This window comes from Pan troglodytes, chromosome 1 (genome assembly GCF_028858775.2).
Source record: "Pan troglodytes isolate AG18354 chromosome 1, NHGRI_mPanTro3-v2.0_pri, whole genome shotgun sequence".
Taxonomy (NCBI): Eukaryota; Metazoa; Chordata; class Mammalia; order Primates; family Hominidae; genus Pan; species Pan troglodytes.
Genome location: NC_072398.2, coordinates 208,430,200 through 208,448,035, shown reverse-complemented (window position 1 = coordinate 208,448,035; position 17,836 = coordinate 208,430,200). Strand labels below are relative to the sequence as shown.

Sequence of the window (17,836 nt, the reverse complement as noted above, 5' to 3'; positions counted from 1 at the left end):
TATTTGTTTTTTGTTTCTAGCTTATTTCATTTGGCATGTCTTTAAGGTGTATCAGAATTTCCTTCCCTTTTAAGGCTAATACTCTGTTGTAGGTATATGCCACATTTTGCTTATCTACTGGTTCATTGACGTACGCTTGGGTTCCTTCTACGTTGTGGCTATTGTGAATAATGCTGCTATGAATAGGGGTGTACAAATATCTTTTTGAGACCCTGCTTTCAATTCTTTGGGATATATACCCAGAAATGGGATTGCTAGATCATATGGTAATTCTATTTTAAACACTTTGAGAAGCTGCCATACTGTTTTCCACAGCAGCTGCACTATTTTACAATCCCACCCGTAATGCACAGGGTTCTAATTTCTCCACATCCTTGCCAACACTTATTATTATCATTTTTTTTTTAAGAGGGAGTCTCGCTCTGTTGCTCAGGCTGGAGAACAGTAGTGCGATCTTGGCTCGCTGCAATCCCTGCCTCCCAAGTTCAAGTGATTCTCCTGCTGCAGCCTCCCGAGTAGCTGGGATTATAGGCACGCGCCACTGCACCTGGCTAATTTTTCTATTTTTAGTAGAGACAGGGTTTCGCCATGTTGGCCAGGCTGGTCTTGAACTCCTGACCTCAGGTGATCCACCTGCTTCGGCCTCCCAAAGTGCTGGGATTACAGGCGTGAGCCGCCACACCTGGCCTTATTATTATTGTTTTTTATAACAGCCATCCTAATGGGTATGAAGTGGTATCTCATTGTGGTTTTGATTTGTATTTCCCTAATGATTAGTGATGTTGAGCATCTTTTCATGCACCATTTGGCCATCTGAATATTTTCTTTAGAGAAATGTCTGTTCAAGTCCTTTGCCCATTTTCTAATTGGACTGTTTCTTTTCTGTTGTTGTCGAGTTGTGGGAATTCTTTATGTATTCTGGATATTAATCCCTTATCAGCTACATGATTTGCACATAGCTTCCCCCATTTCCTGGGTTACCTTTTCACTCTGTTGAGAGTGTCTGGTTTATTTCGGAATCACTGATGCCCAGCCAGCAGGCAGCACAGAAGCAATTAACACTCAACTTTCTCACATCCTGGGATTCCCTTGAGTGGGACCCAGGCCAGCCCAGGGGAACAGCAAGAAGAGCAGGGAGGAGGGAGTCTGTGGATCAGGCAATCACTCAACAAGCAGCAGTGCAGGAGAGGCTGCTGAAGGATTTGAAGTGGGGGCAAGGCATAGTCTGGTTCATATATTAGAAAGATTCCTCTGGCAGCTGATATGGAAACTGGACTTGCTGACTTCCCCAGGCAAGTCCTCCCACTCTAAGATAGGAGGAGCCATAGAGAAATGAGGGCAGAGCTTTGGTATCAGACAGGCCCGATTCCCGTCCAGCCATTGCTCGATAATGACATGACCTCAGATGTGTGGCTCACAGGTCAGAGCCTCTACTTCCTCATCTCAAGAGTTAGTAAATAACACTTCCCCTGAAGATCGTGGCCCTCTTCGAGATCATGTCTGCAGGGGGCCTGGCATCTAGTAGCCACCAGGAGGCCAGCTCCTTTGTCTTTTTTTTTGCCAGCGTCCCCAGCACAGAACACAGGGTCATTGGCAAAAGAGGGTGAGGTGCTGGCTCTGCTGTAGTGGCTGTGTTCTCTCTGTCCACAGTGGGACTCCATCAACGAGGTGGACGAGTCCTTCCAGCCCATCCACACGTACCAGGTTTGCAACGTCATGAGCCCCAACCAGAACAACTGGCTGCGCACGAGCTGGGTCCCCCGAGACGGCGCCCGGCGCGTCTATGCTGAGATCAAGTTTACCCTGCGCGACTGCAACAGCATGCCCGGTGTGCTGGGCACCTGCAAGGAGACCTTCAACCTCTACTACCTGGAGTCGGACCGCGACCTGGGGGCCAGCACACAAGAAAGCCAGTTCCTCAAAATCGACACCATTGCGGCCGACGAGAGCTTCACAGGTGCCGACCTTGGTGTGCGGCGTCTCAAGCTCAACACGGAGGTGCGCGGTGTGGGTCCCCTCAGCAAGCGCGGCTTCTACCTGGCCTTCCAGGACATAGGTGCCTGCCTGGCCATCCTCTCTCTCCGCATCTACTATAAGAAGTGCCCTGCCATGGTGCGCAATCTGGCTGCCTTCTCGGAGGCAGTGACGGGGGCCGACTCGTCCTCACTGGTGGAGGTGAGGGGCCAGTGCGTGCGGCACTCAGAGGAGCGGGACACACCCAAGATGTACTGCAGCGCGGAGGGCGAGTGGCTCGTGCCCATCGGCAAATGCGTGTGCAGTGCCGGCTACGAGGAGCGGCGGGATGCCTGTGTGGGTGAGCGCGCCATGGCCTGGGCATGGGTCAGCCGGCAGCGGTGCTTGGTCTTGGCAGGGCTGCCAGGGTGTAAGGGTGAACGTCAGAGCCCACAGGCACCTGGGTGACCCACACAGCCCCTGGGAAGATGGATAAACCTCCAGTGTTCCTACATCCGGAAATAGGCGAGGCCACCTGTGTCCGTGTGTTGGGAAGGACGTGGGAGCAAGATGGGGGAGGGGAGAGGGAGGGAAACAGACTCCAGCCAGGCGGTGCCTTCTGTGGGAGGTACAGCTAAAGGCACCTGTGCAATTGGGTATGTTATGGGATTCCTACCCGGATTAGGGAGTGATACCATGGGCTAACTCAGGTCAGACATAGTTCTAAGCACTTTGCGAGTATTAACTCATTGAATCCTGGCCACTACACTATGACGTAGGAACTACTGTTATCCTGGTTTTATAGATGAGGAGAGACAGTGAGGCAAAGCAACTTGCCCAAGGTCATGCAGCTGGGGATGGCAGAGCTGGGATTTCAACTCAGAAGTCTGGCTCCAGAGTTGGTGCTCGAAACCGCTGAACTTCTAACCTGTAGGGTGGAGGGAAGTGGGACCGGGGCCCTGGGTGAATGAGCACACTGAGGGGTATGAAGCCAGGGGCACCCAGGGAGTACAGTCTGGGTTGGGCCTGTCCCTGGGGCCCTGAACAGGCTGCTTCTGTTCAGGGGGAATCTTATCAGGGACCTGTGTGAGAAGACAGGCAAGGGCCTTGTGGAGGACAGTGAGAAGAGAGCCCCTGGGCCATGACTTAGGGTGGCAGCTGTACCCATAGGTGTGCTGCTGGGTTCCTGTGTCGGAGCAGGAGCAAGGCATGCAGACGAGGGAGCCTAGGCCCAGGTGGTGTGCATGAGTGTGTGTGTGCATGTGTGCGTGTGTGCATAAGTGTATGTATGCATGTGTGTGCATGTGTGCGTGTGTGCATGTGTATGTGTGCATGTGTGTGTATGTATGCATTGTGTGCCTGTGTTCATGAGTGTGTGCATGTGTGTGTGCATGTGTGCGTGAGTGTGTGTGCATGTGTGTGTGCATGAGTGTATGCATGCGTGTGCATGTGCGTATGTGTGCATGTGAGTGTATGTGTGCATGTGTGCGTGTGTATGTGTGCGTATGTGCATGTGTGCATGTGTGCGTGAGTGTATGTATGCATGTGTGTGCATGTGCGTAAGTGTATGTGTGCATGTGTATGTGTGCGTGTGTGTGCGTGAGTGTATGTATGCATGTGTGTGCATGTGTGCGTGAGTGTATGTATGCATTGTGAGTGCGTGCACATGTGTGCATGAGTATGCGTGTGTGTTCACGTGTGTGCATGTGCGTGAGTGTGCATGTGTGCATGTATGCATGTGTATGTATGCATGCGTGTGCATGTGTATGTATGCATGTGTGTATGTGCATGTGTGTGAGCGTATGTATGCATGTGTGTGCCTGTGTGCGAGTGTACACATATGTGCGCATGTGTGCGTGAATGTGCATGTATGCATGTGTGCATTTTTGTATGCGTTTGCGCATGTGTGCGTTGAGTTGTGCGTGTGCATGAGTGTATATGTGCATGTGTACGTGTGCATGTGTGCGTGTGTATGCATGTGTGCATGTGAATGAGTGTAGTGTGCTTTTGTGTGCATGTGTGTGTGGGTGTGTGCGTGTGCATGTGTATGTGTGCGTTTGTGTGCATGTGTGCGTGAGTGTACCAATGTGTGCATGTGTGCATGAGTGTGCATATGAGTGCATGAGTGTGTGTGCATGTGTGCAGGTGTGTGCATCTGCGTGAGTATGTGCATGTGTGCGTGAGTGTATGTATGCATGTGTGTATGTATACGTGTATGCATGTGTGTGTGCATGTGTGCATATGTGCGTGAGTGTGCATGTGTGCATGAGTATGTGTGCATGTGTGCATGAGTGTATATATGCATGTATGTGTGCCTGTGTGCGTGTATGTGTGCATGTGTGTATGTGTGCATGTGTGTATGTGCGTGTGTGTGTGTGTATGTGCAATGTGTGCATGTGTGCGAGTGTATGTATGCATGTGTGTGCGTGCACATGTGTGCATGAGTGTATGTGTGCATGTGTGCATGAGTGTATATATGCGTGAGTGTTTGCATGTGTGCATGAGTGTGCATGTATGTGCATGTGTGCGTGAGTGTACGCATGTGTGCATGTGTGCATGTGTGCATTTTTGTATGTATGTTTGTGCATGTGTGCGTTTATTGTGCATGTGTGCATGAGTATGTGTGCATGTGTATGTGTGCATGTGTGCGAGTGTATGCATGTGTGTGCATGTGCCAGTGTAGTGTGCATGTGTGCATGAGTGTGCATGTGTGTATGTGTGCGTATGTATGCGTGTGTGCATGTGTGTGCATCTGTGCGTGTGTGCATGTGTGTGCATGTGTGCGTATGTATGCATGTGTGCGTGAATGTATGTACACCTGTGTGTGCATGTGTATGTGTACATACACATGTGTACATGTGTGCATGTGTATGTATGTATGCATGTGTGCATGTGTGCATGAGTATGTATGCATGTGTGTGCATGTAGCGTCAGTGTATGCATGTGTGCGTGAGTGTATGCATGTGTGCATGTGTGTATGTGTGCATGAGTGTGCATCAGTGTATGTGTGCATGTGTGCGTGCATGAGTGTGTGCGTGTGTGTGCATGTGTGTATGTGTGCGTGTGTGTCTGTATACCCGTGTGTGCATGAGTGCATGTGTACGTGTGCATGAGTCTATGCCTGTGTGCATATGTATGCATGTGTATGCATGTGTGCATGAGTGTATGCATGTGTGTATGTATGCGTGCATGTGTGCGTGCTTTAGTATATGTATGCATGTGTGCATGAGTGTATGCATATCTGCATGTGTACGTATGTGTACGTGTGTGTACATGTGTGTGTATGCATGTGTGTGCATGTGCATGAGTGTGTGCATGTGTGCATGAGTGCATTAGTGTATGTATGCATGTGCATATGTGCATGTGTGCGTGAGTGTGCACATTTGTGTTAGTGTGCATATGTGCATGAATGCGTGTGTGCATGTGTGCGTGTATGTCTGCGTGTGTGCATGTATGTGTGTGCATGTGTGTGAGTGTATGTATGCATTTGTGCATGAGTGTATGTGTGCCTGTGTGCATGAGTGTGTGCATATGTATATGCATGTGTGCATACGTGCAAGTGTATGTACGCATTTGTGCATGTGTGTGTGAATGTATGTGTATGTGTGTGCATATGTGTGTATGTATGCGTGTGTGCATGTGTGTACATGTGCATGCCTGTGTGTATATGCATGTGTGCATGCATGTGTGTATATGCATGTGTCCGTGTGTGTACATGTGTGCATGTGTGCATGAGTGTATGTATGCATGTGCGTGTATGTGTGCATTTGTGCATGTGTATGTATGCATGTGTGTGCATGTGTATGCATGTGCGTGAGTGTGTGCATGTGTATATGCATGTGTGTGCATATGTGCAAGAGTATGTATGCATGTGTGCATTTGTGCATGTGTGTATGTATGCATGTGTGTGCATGTGTGCGTGAGTGTGCACATTTGTGTGTTAGTGTGCATGTGTGCATGAATGCGTGTGTGCATGTGTGCGTGTGTCTGCGTGTGTGCATGTGTGTGTATGTGTATGTGTGCATGTGAGTGTATGTATGCATTTGTGCATGAGTGTATGTGTGCCTGTGTGCGTGAGTGTGCGCGTATGTATATGCATGTGTGCATACGTGCAAGTGTGTACGCATTTGTGCATGTGTGTGAATGTATGTGTACGTGTGTGCATATGTGTGTATGTATGCGTGTGTGCATGTGTGTACATGTGCGTGCCTGTGTGTATATGCATGTGTGCATGCATGTGTGTATATGCATGTGTGTCCGTGTGTGTACGTGTGTGCATGTGTGCATGAGTGTATGTATGCATGTGCGTGTATGTGTGCATTTGTGCATGTGTGTATGTATGCATGTGTGTGCATGTGTATGTGCATGTGCGTGAGTGTATGTGTGCATGTGTATATGCATGTGTGTGCATATGTGCAAGAGTATGTATGCATGTGTGTGCATTTGTGCATGTGTGTATGTATGCATGTGTGTGCGTGTATGTGCATGTGTGCATGTGTATGTGTGCATGTGTATATGTGTGTGTGCATATGTGCAAGAGTGTATGTATGCGTGTGTGTGCATGTGTGCGTGAATGTATGTGTACCTGTGTGCATGTGTGTGTACGTATGCATGTGTGTGCATGTGAGTATATGTGTACATGTGCATGCATGTGTCAGAGTGTATATATGCATGTATGCATGCATGTGTACATGAGTGTATATATGCATGTGTCCATGTGTGCATGAGTGTATGCGTGTGTGTATGTGTGCATGAGTGTATGTGTGCCCGTGTGTGCATGTGTGCATGAGTGTATGTGTGCATGTGTTTGCATGTGTGCATGAGTGTATGTGTGCATGCATGCATGCATGTATACGTGAGTGTATGTCTGCATGGTGTGCGCATATGTGTGTGCATGTGGGGGAGTCTGTGCAGCCAGGCACCCCAAGAGTGGGGAACACTAAGCAAGCTTGTGTGGACAAACAGCAGGTGTCCAGCTGTTCCTGGTCTTGGCCAGGCTTCTCTCCGTCGTTTTCTTTGGTCTCATGAGTGGCTGGGCACATGGTGGCTCAGCCCCCCGGGCACAGTGAAGCCTGGCTGTTGAGATCATTGGATCCCCTGGACAGAGGAGGTGAAAGGGAGGAGGATGTTTCTATGCAGGGATCAGAGAGACAAGAGCCTGTCCCCAGATACCCTTAGTGAAAACTGGAACGGGGCCCTTGTCAGCTGCTGGGAATATGCTTCTAGCCCTTTGCTGCTACTATACAGGCCCTGGGGCCACAGTGAGATGGACCTTTAGTCCTCATCACCCATCCCTCTACCCCCAGCAGGCAGGCAGGAAAGGCCCCTGAGCGCTAATAGGACTGGGCATGACATAGGCTGACAGCCTCAGGTGATAACAGGTGGGGATGGAGTCCAGCTGGCTCCACTTAGGAGCCATCTTGCCCAGAGATCTCTGGGGCCAGGATCTTCCCTGCAGCCACTAGGCCCTTTGAAGCCCTTCCCAGAGGCTCTCTGGTTTTCTTTCTTTCTCTCTTTTTTTTTTTTGGAGACGGAGTTTTCACTTTTGTTGCCCAGGCTGGAGTGCAATGGGGTGATCTCAGCTCTCTGCAACCTCCGCCTCCCGGTTCAAGCGGTTCTCCTGCCTCAGCCTCCCGAGTAGCTAGGATTACAGGTGCCCGCCACCACGCCCAGCTAATTTTTGTATTTTTAGTAGAGACAAGATTTCACCATGTTGGCCAGGCTGGTCTCAAACTCCTGACCTCAAGTGATCCGCCTGCCTCGGCCTCCCAAAGTGCTGGGATTACAGTCTTGAGCTACCACGTCTGACTCGCTCTCTGGTTTTCTTAAGAAATCTCATTTCACATCCCCAATTTCTATGAGTCTTCTCCTGTCCCGAGCTCTAAACCCCAAAGCACCTTCTGTGGCATTTGCCCATTTCTGGATTTGTTCTGCCCTCTGCAGCCTGGTTTGCCAGGCTCCCCAGGCCACAAGCTCTCATGGTTACTATCACAGACAGCCCTGTGTGTCAGCTTTGCACTGGGGAAGAAAAAACAACCAACACCCCTATTGCCTTCACAGCTCATAGCGGGGCGCATCACATACCAGCTCATTTGCTCATTGCAGCAAGGCAGGTATCACAATTCCATTTTACAGATGGGGAAGCTGAGGTGTAAGAGGTAGTGTTACCTGCTTAGGCCTTACAGCTAGTGAGAGCTGGAGCCTGAAGACAGGTCTGTATTGCTCTGAGCCAGGTACAGGCTTTTAGCGTCTCCCTAGCCTGCCCCGGGCTGCTTTGTCCGCCAGAGCTGCGCCAAACCTCTCCTCATTCAGGTGGGGCTAATGAAGGACCTTAGTGATGATTTTTCGTCTTTGATGTAATAGTTATCCATTCTGCTGAGCATCTACTGTGTCCCGGCATTGGGGATACAGGTACAGGGAGTCCCTGCCTCTGGGGACTTAGCAGTTTCTTATCCTTACAACAGTCCTTTAAGATAAGTATTATAGTCCCATTTTACTGATAAGAAAAACTGAGGTCCCTCAACTTAAGTAGCAGAGTAGTGATCTGATCCCAGGTTGCCTGACTCCAGCACCTTCAATTGCTTCCTCTGTGCACAAAGCCCTCTGCAAAGCCCCACTTCCCTCCTCCCTGGGGTAGCATTCGGATGGATGGTTAGCAACTGGTACAGCATAAGTCATAACAATCTGGCTGGTTGGCCGGTGCATACGCACTCAGGGTCGGCCACCGTCCCCAAGTCTGGATTTAGCCAGCGAGTACAAATACGCCAATTATTTGTCCCAGGTGAACTGAGCCACATTTGTCTCTAGGAAGAAGACCTGCCCTCCTGTCTTTGGGGTCAAGACCTCGCTTGGAGGTCTCAGGTAACGCTGCAGTCTCCCTGTGTGGCAGAAGAGGGAAGCGGAGCCCAGAGAGGGGATATGTCTTGCCCAATTTTCTCAGCACATCAGGGGTGGGGCTCTGAGTGGAAACCCCAGGGCCTGAGTGGCAGGACCTCACGGGGGCTGGGAGAGGCCAAGGCCACTCCTATTTCCTGGCACTGCTGCCACATTAATAACAAATAAAAAGAAATGCCAAAGTGGGGTTAGGGAATTGCAGCATATTTTGAATTTTACATTTAAATAATAATACAACATAATTATGCCAGTTGCAAGATAATTACAGGTTTTATAAAAAATATTAATTCATAGTGCACTGCAGGCAGTGAGATTTGGGAATGGAAAGCCCGTTTTAAGTCGCACAAGGAAAGACATTTCTCAGCCCCGTTGGTGGCTTCTGTGGCTGTGTAACCTCATTTGGGAAGGTCAGCACGGGTCTCAAACTAAGGCCTTTCACAAATGGGAGCCAGGTCCAAGAGCCCTGCCTTGTCCCCCTTTCTACCCCTGGAGAAGCCCTTGACCTCTTTGGAGCTGCCCGGCTCCTTGGTGGATGGCCTGGGGCAAAGGAAGGGCTGGGAACAGAGTGGGGTACCTTTCCTGGGATACTTGAGATGTCTTCTGCAATCTGGGACTGCCCCTGCCCAGCCTGAGGGAGTCTTCAGGAGACCTGCTGAGGTCCATGGGGCCCCTGCCTGGTTTCAGAACATCCTGATCCCTTTTGGGCAATTCTCTCAGCAAACAGTTAAGGAGAGGAAGGGCGTGGAGTCAGGGGGTCTCAGCTCGCCCAGTCCTGAGCCCTTGTCCTTCTAGTGACAGGAGCAGGGGTTGAGAGCCTGAGACCCACAGCAGGGGCCAGGCCCCCTTCAACAGCTGCCCTCCCTGCCTTGGGTTTTGCCCTTAGAGGTACCCTCAGAAGGTGGCCAGGCAGTACTTGATTTTGCAGAAGACAGTATAGCCTGGGATAAGGGACCCGCCAGGTCACATGGCTCTTTAGAGGCCTTGCTTAGATTGCACTCGGACCTCAGAGACCCATGGAAAAATGTCAGAGCCATGTGGGGTTCGTCCAGTTTACCACTGGGGAATTGGAGGCCCAGAGAAGTGAAGTGACTAGCCCAAGGGCACACAGCGAGGGGTGGTTGATAGAATCTCACATCTCCCAACTCCTTGCCCAGAGGAAGCTCCCCACACTCCACAACTCCGGATCCAGTGACCTCCCCACACCAGACTGCACTTCCCAGCACCCCCCGCACCCTGGTTCACCCCAGAAAGAGGAAGGGCCTCTCAGCGCATCACCCAGCGGAGCAGCAGCTCAGAGTCTGAAGTCCTGGTTGCTGTCCTTCCTGTCACCTGGACGCAGAATATAAATCACCCTTCGCGGCCCTAATCATCTTTCTATAAATATCAGAGAGTCTCATTTCGGAGGGGGAGCAGGAACAGTGAGCTCTTTTGCCTTCCTGACTGTGTTTAAAATCTGATTTAGAATTAATTTCCTTTGGTTGTCCACCAGCGGACACCTTATTTGTCAAATCTCCGGCTCTTTGCGGGGGAGAGCAGAGAGGTGGCCAGGGCCACAGGCAGGTGCTGGCCTGACAGGCGGCCTGAGCAAGGTGCCCTCAGCAGGGTCAGGAGCCCCTCCTGGCTCGCGGCCCAACACCCGGGCACGTGCAGGCTCCGGAAGCACCCTGGGTCGACAGGCAGGGCCGGGCCCCAGCCCAGAGCCGCTCCATCTGTCTCAGCCATTAATTCCCGGCCCAGCCTCCAGGTCTCTGGGCTCCCTGAGGCCTGGTGATTAGTATTCTTATTAAAGATTATTTTATTTTCATTGCGTGGATTAATCTGGCCTTGACACATTATAGCCATATGGGTATTAGCCGAGTGTGTGAGAACTGCCGACTGGTGAGCCACAGCGGCGCAGCCATCTCTCAGCTCTGGGATGGTGCTGGGAGGACGGGGGGAAAGGCCATAGCTCCAGAGGCTCCCCCGCCTGACTGCACATTCTGGCTCTGCTGGGAAACTGGGGCAAGGCATTCAGGCTCCCTGAGCCTCTCTTTCCTCTTGTGTCGAACAATTGTAAGAATTCCAACTACATCAAATTATTGTAACAACAAGTGCCAGGCACTGCCCTGGCATGAATTTATGTGTCTTCACTCATGTCATGCTTGCCATCTCCAAGGCGGGTAGAATTATGATCTCCACCTTAAAGACGAGGAAACTGACTTCCAGCAACTTGCCTAATGTCACTGAGCTCAGATAAAGGGGGTTAGACGAGGACGGGAACCCAGGTGCTACACCCGAGCTTCTGCTCGGGCCTGACAAGGACCAGGTGGGCCCTGGAAAGGGTCAGAGACTTGCAGGGCCAGCCGTGGTGCTGGCTTCCCTCAGGCCCCGCATCACGCCATGAGGCTTTGCCTGTCCGTCTGCCAATGCCGTGGAAGCTCCCTAAGAGCAGGCCCAGCTCTTACTTCTCTTGGGTCCATAGTAGAAGCTCAGTAAATGTTGGGGAAAGGAATAAATGAGGGAGGGAAGAAGCAAACAGTCTCTGAGATGCTAATCGTTGTGGATTGGATCATTACGGTGAGGATTACTGTCATTCAGCTCAATAACAGGTTCAACAAATATTTGCTGACAAAATGCAAAGCCCTTTTCTGATGATGCCACCCCCAGTGGCCCCCGGGGCTCAGAAGGAGCCTGTGCCCAAGGCTGTGCCCCAGGACTGAGCCTCCTGGGGGGCTTCTGGGAAGAGGAGGCGAGATCACAGTGTGTCAGTCAAGACTCCTCACGACTCCGAGCTCCTAGACCTGAGCTCAGCCCCCAGGCAGACCAGAGCCCTCTTGGGATCCTCTGGAGGGGAGGGAAAGATGTTGCAACAATGGGGCGTATTTTCCCCCACTCTGCAACTTACAAGCTCTTTCTGGCTCTGCAGCCTTCTAGAGTATGAAGCAACTTCAGGGCGTTACCATTTCTCCTGACTCCAGGTTTTCTCTCAAGTTTGTAGAATTTTACAAATGAACCTGGTTTTAGCTTTTGTAATAAAGAGATACGATCAACATCCAGAGAAGAAATGCTCTGCAGTGGCCTGATGTCTTTGTAATTGAAGGTTCTCTCAGGCACTGAGTTTTCCAGAACAGGATTTAGTGGAGAGAGAACCACAGTGAGCTTCCCGGTGGTCCCTGTTGCAAAGGACTTCAGTTCCACGGACAGAGCCGGGAGCTGCCTGGCTGGGTGGCATTTGGCCCACCTGAACCTCTGGGGTCTCTGCCCAGAGCAGATAATGGTGGGATCCATTCAATTTGAAAACTCCTGCCTGGAGTTTAACAGCATCTGCCCAGGGCTAGCACTGGACCAGGTTCTGGGACATTGAGATGAATAAGGGAGTCATACTCTGTTTGCAAGGATCTGCCCACGGGGGCCTCCCAGTCTAGAAGGAGAGTCAGCACTGACAAGCGAGTATAGCCATAGTGTTGCAGGTGGTGAGGCCAAGCAGGGGCCGCAGGAGCAGGGCGGGGAATGGTTGTTTCTGTGTGTGTGTGTGTGTGTGTGTGCGCGCGCGCGTGCGCGCGCGCGTGTGTCTAGAGTTCCAGAAGGGACAGTCAAAATTAATCTTAAAAGAGGAGCTCAGTAGGTGGACAGAGGAGAAAAGGCAGCCCAGGAAGCGGGCACAGCGTGTGCAAAGGCCCCGAGGCAGGAATCAGACTGCTGGGTGTGGGGATCGGCCAGTGCTTTAGTTTGGCCTAAGGATGGGGGTGAGGGGCAGCACTAAACGAGGCTCCAAGTGGGTTTTGGCTGGGCAGGGAGGGATTTGAACACCAGGTTTCATTGTCTAAGCCCTGGGGAGCCTGTGAGGCGTGAAACAGGCAGTGACTGAGTGAGATGTGCATTTTGGAGACTCCCTCAACCTAGGGTATCCCCCTCCCTGCACAGTGGACTCCTTATTCTTTAGGCCACAACTCAAATATCATCTCCTCCTCTGGGAAGTAGCTCCTCCCACCATTTACCCTTCCATCACCTTAGCCCCCTTGTTCTCTCCCTCCCTCCTAGCAGTGATCCCAGCTGAGAGCCAGTGGCTCTGGTTCACAGCCCTCCAAGGCCCAAACAGGCCTGGTCCAGAGTTGTGCTCATGAACAGTGGTTGACTGAATGCATGATCATGCAGGCAGCTGGGTGGGGGGAGGCAGGGCTGGAAGCCAAATCTGCAGGCTGCTGTGGGTGAGAGATGAGGTAGGGTGTGGCAGTGGCTGGAGGAGAGGGTCAGTCCCAGCCACAGTGACAGTGACAGTGACAGTGTGGGCCTGGGAGGGGAGAAGCCTGCGCTTCTTGGATAGTCACCCTCCCATAGGGGCTTGGAAAACAGACCCCAGGTGCCGGCCCTGGCTCTTCTAACTCAGCTGTCTGTGGTGGGGCCAGGAATCTGTATTTTTATGGAGGTGGCTCCGTGTCTGCCCGTGTTTGGGAGCGATGGGTCTTACCAGGTGTCCCCCCCTTTCTAGTCGCATTCCCAGCACCCCCATCCCTGGCCTGCTTCCTCATCCCACCCAAGTCAGTTCCGGGGCATTTGATCCTCAGCCCCATGGCCCTGGCCCCTAGGCTGGCGTCCCACATAAGGACCAGTGTCCCATAAAAGAGAGAAGGACAGCATCTCCACCCCTAAAGCTGGAGACAGGGCCTGGGGGAGGGGTCAATTAGAGGAGGGCTGGGGAATTTGGAGATGCTCAGGGTGGGGCTCACTTTGAGGCTGGGACTCCCATGTCAGGGTCTGAACCTCAGCTCTGCCCTGACTGGCTGTGGAACCCTGTGGAAGACACAGGCCCCCTCTGCGCTTCAGTTCTGCCCCCTGCAAATGAGGGCAGCACTGGGCAGTGTGAAGGTCTGCACCTCCGTCCCTCTGGGGCACCCCCCAGGAAGCTGTGGGCCACAGTGTGAGCGGTCCCCAAGGCCAGCCAGGGTGGCCCTGCTGGCTCATGTGCAGCCGCCTTCTCCTCCACAGCCTGTGAGCTGGGCTTCTACAAGTCAGCCCCTGGGGACCAGCTGTGCGCCCGCTGCCCTCCCCACAGCCACTCTGCAGCTCCAGCCTCCCAAGCCTGCCACTGTGACCTCAGCTACTACCGCGCAGCCCTGGACCCGCCGTCCTCAGCCTGCACCCGTGAGTACCACTCCAAGATGCCAGCACCCTTGAGCCCAAGACTGGGCCGGGCCCCTGTGTTTGGTCCTCCAGGCCTCAGAGAGCCAGTTCTCTGCTGGTGGGGCAGGGGCGGGTGGCTCTCTTGAGCCAGAGGCCAGTCTGGGGTGGGGGGTGGGGTGACTCTGATCCCTCCACGGTGGCCTAGACCTCTCTGGGCTCCCAGCCTCTGTCCTGTGTCACCTACACTGGAGGGCAGAATGGAGCTGGCCTCACTTCTTTCCCCACACTGGGCAGTTTTTGTCATCTTCTGATCTAGCAGCGATGCCGATGTCCTGGGGGCCAGGTGGGCAAGCCAGGGTGCTCGCCTGTGCGGAGAGGGTGAGGGTTAGGGCAGCAACCCTTCCATCACCATCATCTTTGATGAACTTGTTGGAACTGCTGAATGCTAAGAGCTGCCTTACGTGTGTATGGTGTGTGTGCATATGTGTGTGTACCCATGGAGTTCGAATATCTGATTCTGTGTATGCCCTGGGACCCCTGCAGTGATTGTGTGTTAGCATGTGTCTGTGTGAGCAGCTGCTCTTACAGACGACGCCTGTATCGTGTTTGGATGCCTGCATGTAAATGTGTGACGTGTAGTTGAGCTCACATATATAAAGGATTCGTCACATATATTAAGGATTCTTAGGAGGAGGTGTGTGTGTGTGTACATCTGGGTACCTGAAGGGGACTCAGAAGTCCTTGTAAAGCTTGAATGAGGGTGTCTTGTGAGCTCAGCACGTGTGTGTGTGCATGTGCACACCTGGCCCTGCAAGGGTGCATGTGCCTGGAGAGGGTGTGGCTGCATGTGCACGTGCCCTGCGGACCTGAAGGTATGGGGGGATTCTGCGCCCATGCCTGCAGGGCTGCGTGACTGTCCTACCTTCTGCTGATGCAGCGCCTGGATTCTCTCCTCTCATGTGTCCTAACGGGCCACTCATACTCCCATTCCAGGCCTGGGGAGGGACCACAGCCTGCTCAGCCCAGCCCAGTTGCCAACCCTGGGCTCTTGTGGTAGGGCAAGAGGCACTTCAGACTGTTCTGATTTTGCTCTGAATCTGCCCAAGCATCAGCCCCCATCTCCCGCTCCCATACATCCATCACCACCCAGCCCCAGCCTCCCTGCACATGGCAGGCGAGGGCCCAGGTGCATTCATGCCCACATGCTTGTGCACATACACACAGACACACACACCCACCCTCCCTCCACTGCCCTGCCCGGATCTGTGCATTTTCCACGTGTGGGACCTGTTGGGGCAGAAAAGGTGGCCAGGTGACAGCGTGGGCACCTCAGGCAAGTCGAGTCTGGCCCCAGGTCATGGACACTTGCGCGAAGCTGGCTGGACTCTGGTTTCTTTCCAAACCCACAGTTCAGTGCCTTTAGGTTCTGGAAAGCTTAAGATCGTAAAGGCTGAGCTTTTAGTATTCTATACCCTTCAGATGTTAAAAATTCTCTTCTCTTCAAATTGTAAGATTCTGATTCCAAGATCTTACAATTCTATTTTCTGAAGATCTAAGATTCTCTGCCTGGAATTCTGAGAACTGGAATTCTGAGGCCAGGGGTCCCCACAGACCCCCATGCCCTCTTGGCTCAAACCCCCACCCCAGCCCCTCAGGCCCCCAGCCCCACGTCCTGGTCTCCTCAACCAAGGGGTCACCCCTCTCTCTCCAAAGTCTTTGTGCTGCCCAGACAGAGGCTCCCATGCCCGGGGTTGGGGAGCGGCTGCTTGGTGCACACAGCCATGGGGATACACGGTGGGCTTCTGGGGGCCTCCACTTAATTCCACAGTGCGCGCTCAGTGGCATTTTGTATCGGATCCGGCACAGAAGGGTCAAGGAATAGATGTGGCTGCAAATACCTGGGTCACTTACACACGGGGTGGCTGCTGTGGGCACCCCCGGGACTGTGTGGTCTCTCTCCCACTCTGGGTGAGCAGTGGGATGTCCAGACCCTTGGATCATGGTGGTCCTGATGGGTGGGGGGGATGGGGTCCCAGGGTTCTGTGCCCAGACTCTGACATTGTGGTCCCGGTCTGATGGCAGAGACACAAACTCTGCCCTTGGGGAGGCTACAGAGGATGGAGTAGATGTGGACCTTATCCTTAAGGAGCCCTAAATATGATGGGGAGCCCTTCCCTTGGGGAGCCCCAGGTCTGATGATAGGAAGACAGGACAGCCCAAATAAATAACCACTGCCCCATCTGTCATCCTCTGCCCTCAGGGCCACCCTCGGCACCAGTGAACCTGATCTCCAGTGTGAATGGGACATCAGTGACTCTGGAGTGGGCCCCTCCCCTGGACCCAGGTGGCCGCAGTGACATCACCTACAATGCCGTGTGCCGCCGCTGCCCCTGGGCACTGAGCCGCTGCGAGGCATGTGGGAGCGGCACCCGCTTTGTGCCCCAGCAGACAAGCCTGGTGCAGGCCAGCCTGCTGGTGGCCAACCTGCTGGCCCACATGAACTACTCCTTCTGGATCGAGGCCGTCAATGGCGTGTCTGACCTGAGCCCCGAGCCCCGCCGGGCCGCTGTGGTCAACATCACCACGAACCAGGCAGGTAGGCGGAGAAACTCCGTCCCGCAGCATCCTGGTCCCCCAGCTTCCCCTGCCCCAGACCCATCCAGGGATCAGAGCTCTGCCGGGGACGTGCTGTGGGCCTTTAGGCAAGTGCCTCTCTGGCCCTGCGCTCCTCACCAGGACCCAGAGCTGGAGGCTCTTCATTGCCTTTAGAAAAGTGGAACACGTTCTATAAGTAAGAGAAATCCCAAAAGCTCAGAGGCAGGCTAGTGTGGCCGTCGAAAGCCTAGGTTCCAGAACTTTCCCTCTCTGTGCCTCTGTTTCCTCCCTGGTGCAACGGGAATAATAGTACCTGTCTGAGGTCCTCTCAGGAGGCTTAAATGAGAGGAATGAAATTGCTTAGCCCAGCACCTGGCCCGTGGTAAATGCTCAATAAATGTCATTAAAAAATAAAATCACTCGGATGATCATTTTCCAGAACAGCTGCTACAGCTGCCCTTGGGATAGACTTGGCTGCAGTGGCTTGGACCACAGTAGTTTATCTATCAGTTTCTGGCCAGTTGGTGGGCTGAATTCACCCCCGGAACCTCTTTCTTCCCAAACTCTGGAGGATCCTGCCCGTCAAGTGACAGCATGACCCAAGAGCCCTCCTAGGGCAGCTTCCTATTAACAGCCACCCTCACCTGTGCCCAAGACCCTCAGGCCCCCACCCACCATCTCCTCCCAAAACCACACAGCCCTGGCCCTGCAGACACTATGCCCACCAGGTCACAGAGGAAGAAACTGAGGCCTGGAGAGCACCCAGGGCCACCTGACATAGGAAGTGGCAGAGGCAGGGCTCAAACCCAGGTCTGTGTCACTTCCAAGTGAAGCAGGTCCCCCCAACTCTGAATCCAGGGCATGCTGCTCCCTGACGCGAGGGCCTCAGCCCTTCAGAAGATTCCCTCATTCGACAGCCCTCATGGAACACCCACTAAATGCCAAGTGTGGTGCCAGGTGCTGGCAATACAGAGAGAGTGAGCTGTGTGCCCTGTGGTAGAGCCCAGCCCTGGCCCACCTGTCTCTAGGCACCTGAGGCCCCTGGCAGGCTGGTCCCAAGTGGAGGGGAGAGCAAGAGAAGTTCACAGCATTCAGGCAGCATCCGGGATGCCCCAACATTAAAGAGGAAACTAGACCCTGCCTTGAACCTGCCTTCCCCTCTGTCCACCAGACCATTTCTCTTCCCATACGACCCTCTCTGTCTGTGCCTGGCGTATCTACTTCTTCCTCTCCTCTGCGGGCCTTCTCCATGTCTTTCCTCACCTCTCCACAGAAATCAGCAGCCCTGCGTGGC

At 53.1% G+C, this 17,836-nt stretch overlaps 1 protein-coding gene across 1 annotated transcript in view; it reads left to right on the top strand.

The window, feature by feature from the left end:
* The window catches only part of EPHA8 (EPH receptor A8), a 42,163-nt gene that overhangs the window by 10,968 nt on the left and 13,359 nt on the right, over window positions 1-17,836 (top strand). The window contains exons 3-5 of the mRNA XM_024356921.2: window positions 1,651-2,314; window positions 13,813-13,968; window positions 16,208-16,543. Of these exons, the coding sequence (XP_024212689.2) occupies window positions 1,651-2,314; window positions 13,813-13,968; window positions 16,208-16,543 (1,156 nt within the window). The remainder of the gene's footprint in view (window positions 1-1,650; window positions 2,315-13,812; window positions 13,969-16,207; window positions 16,544-17,836) is intronic.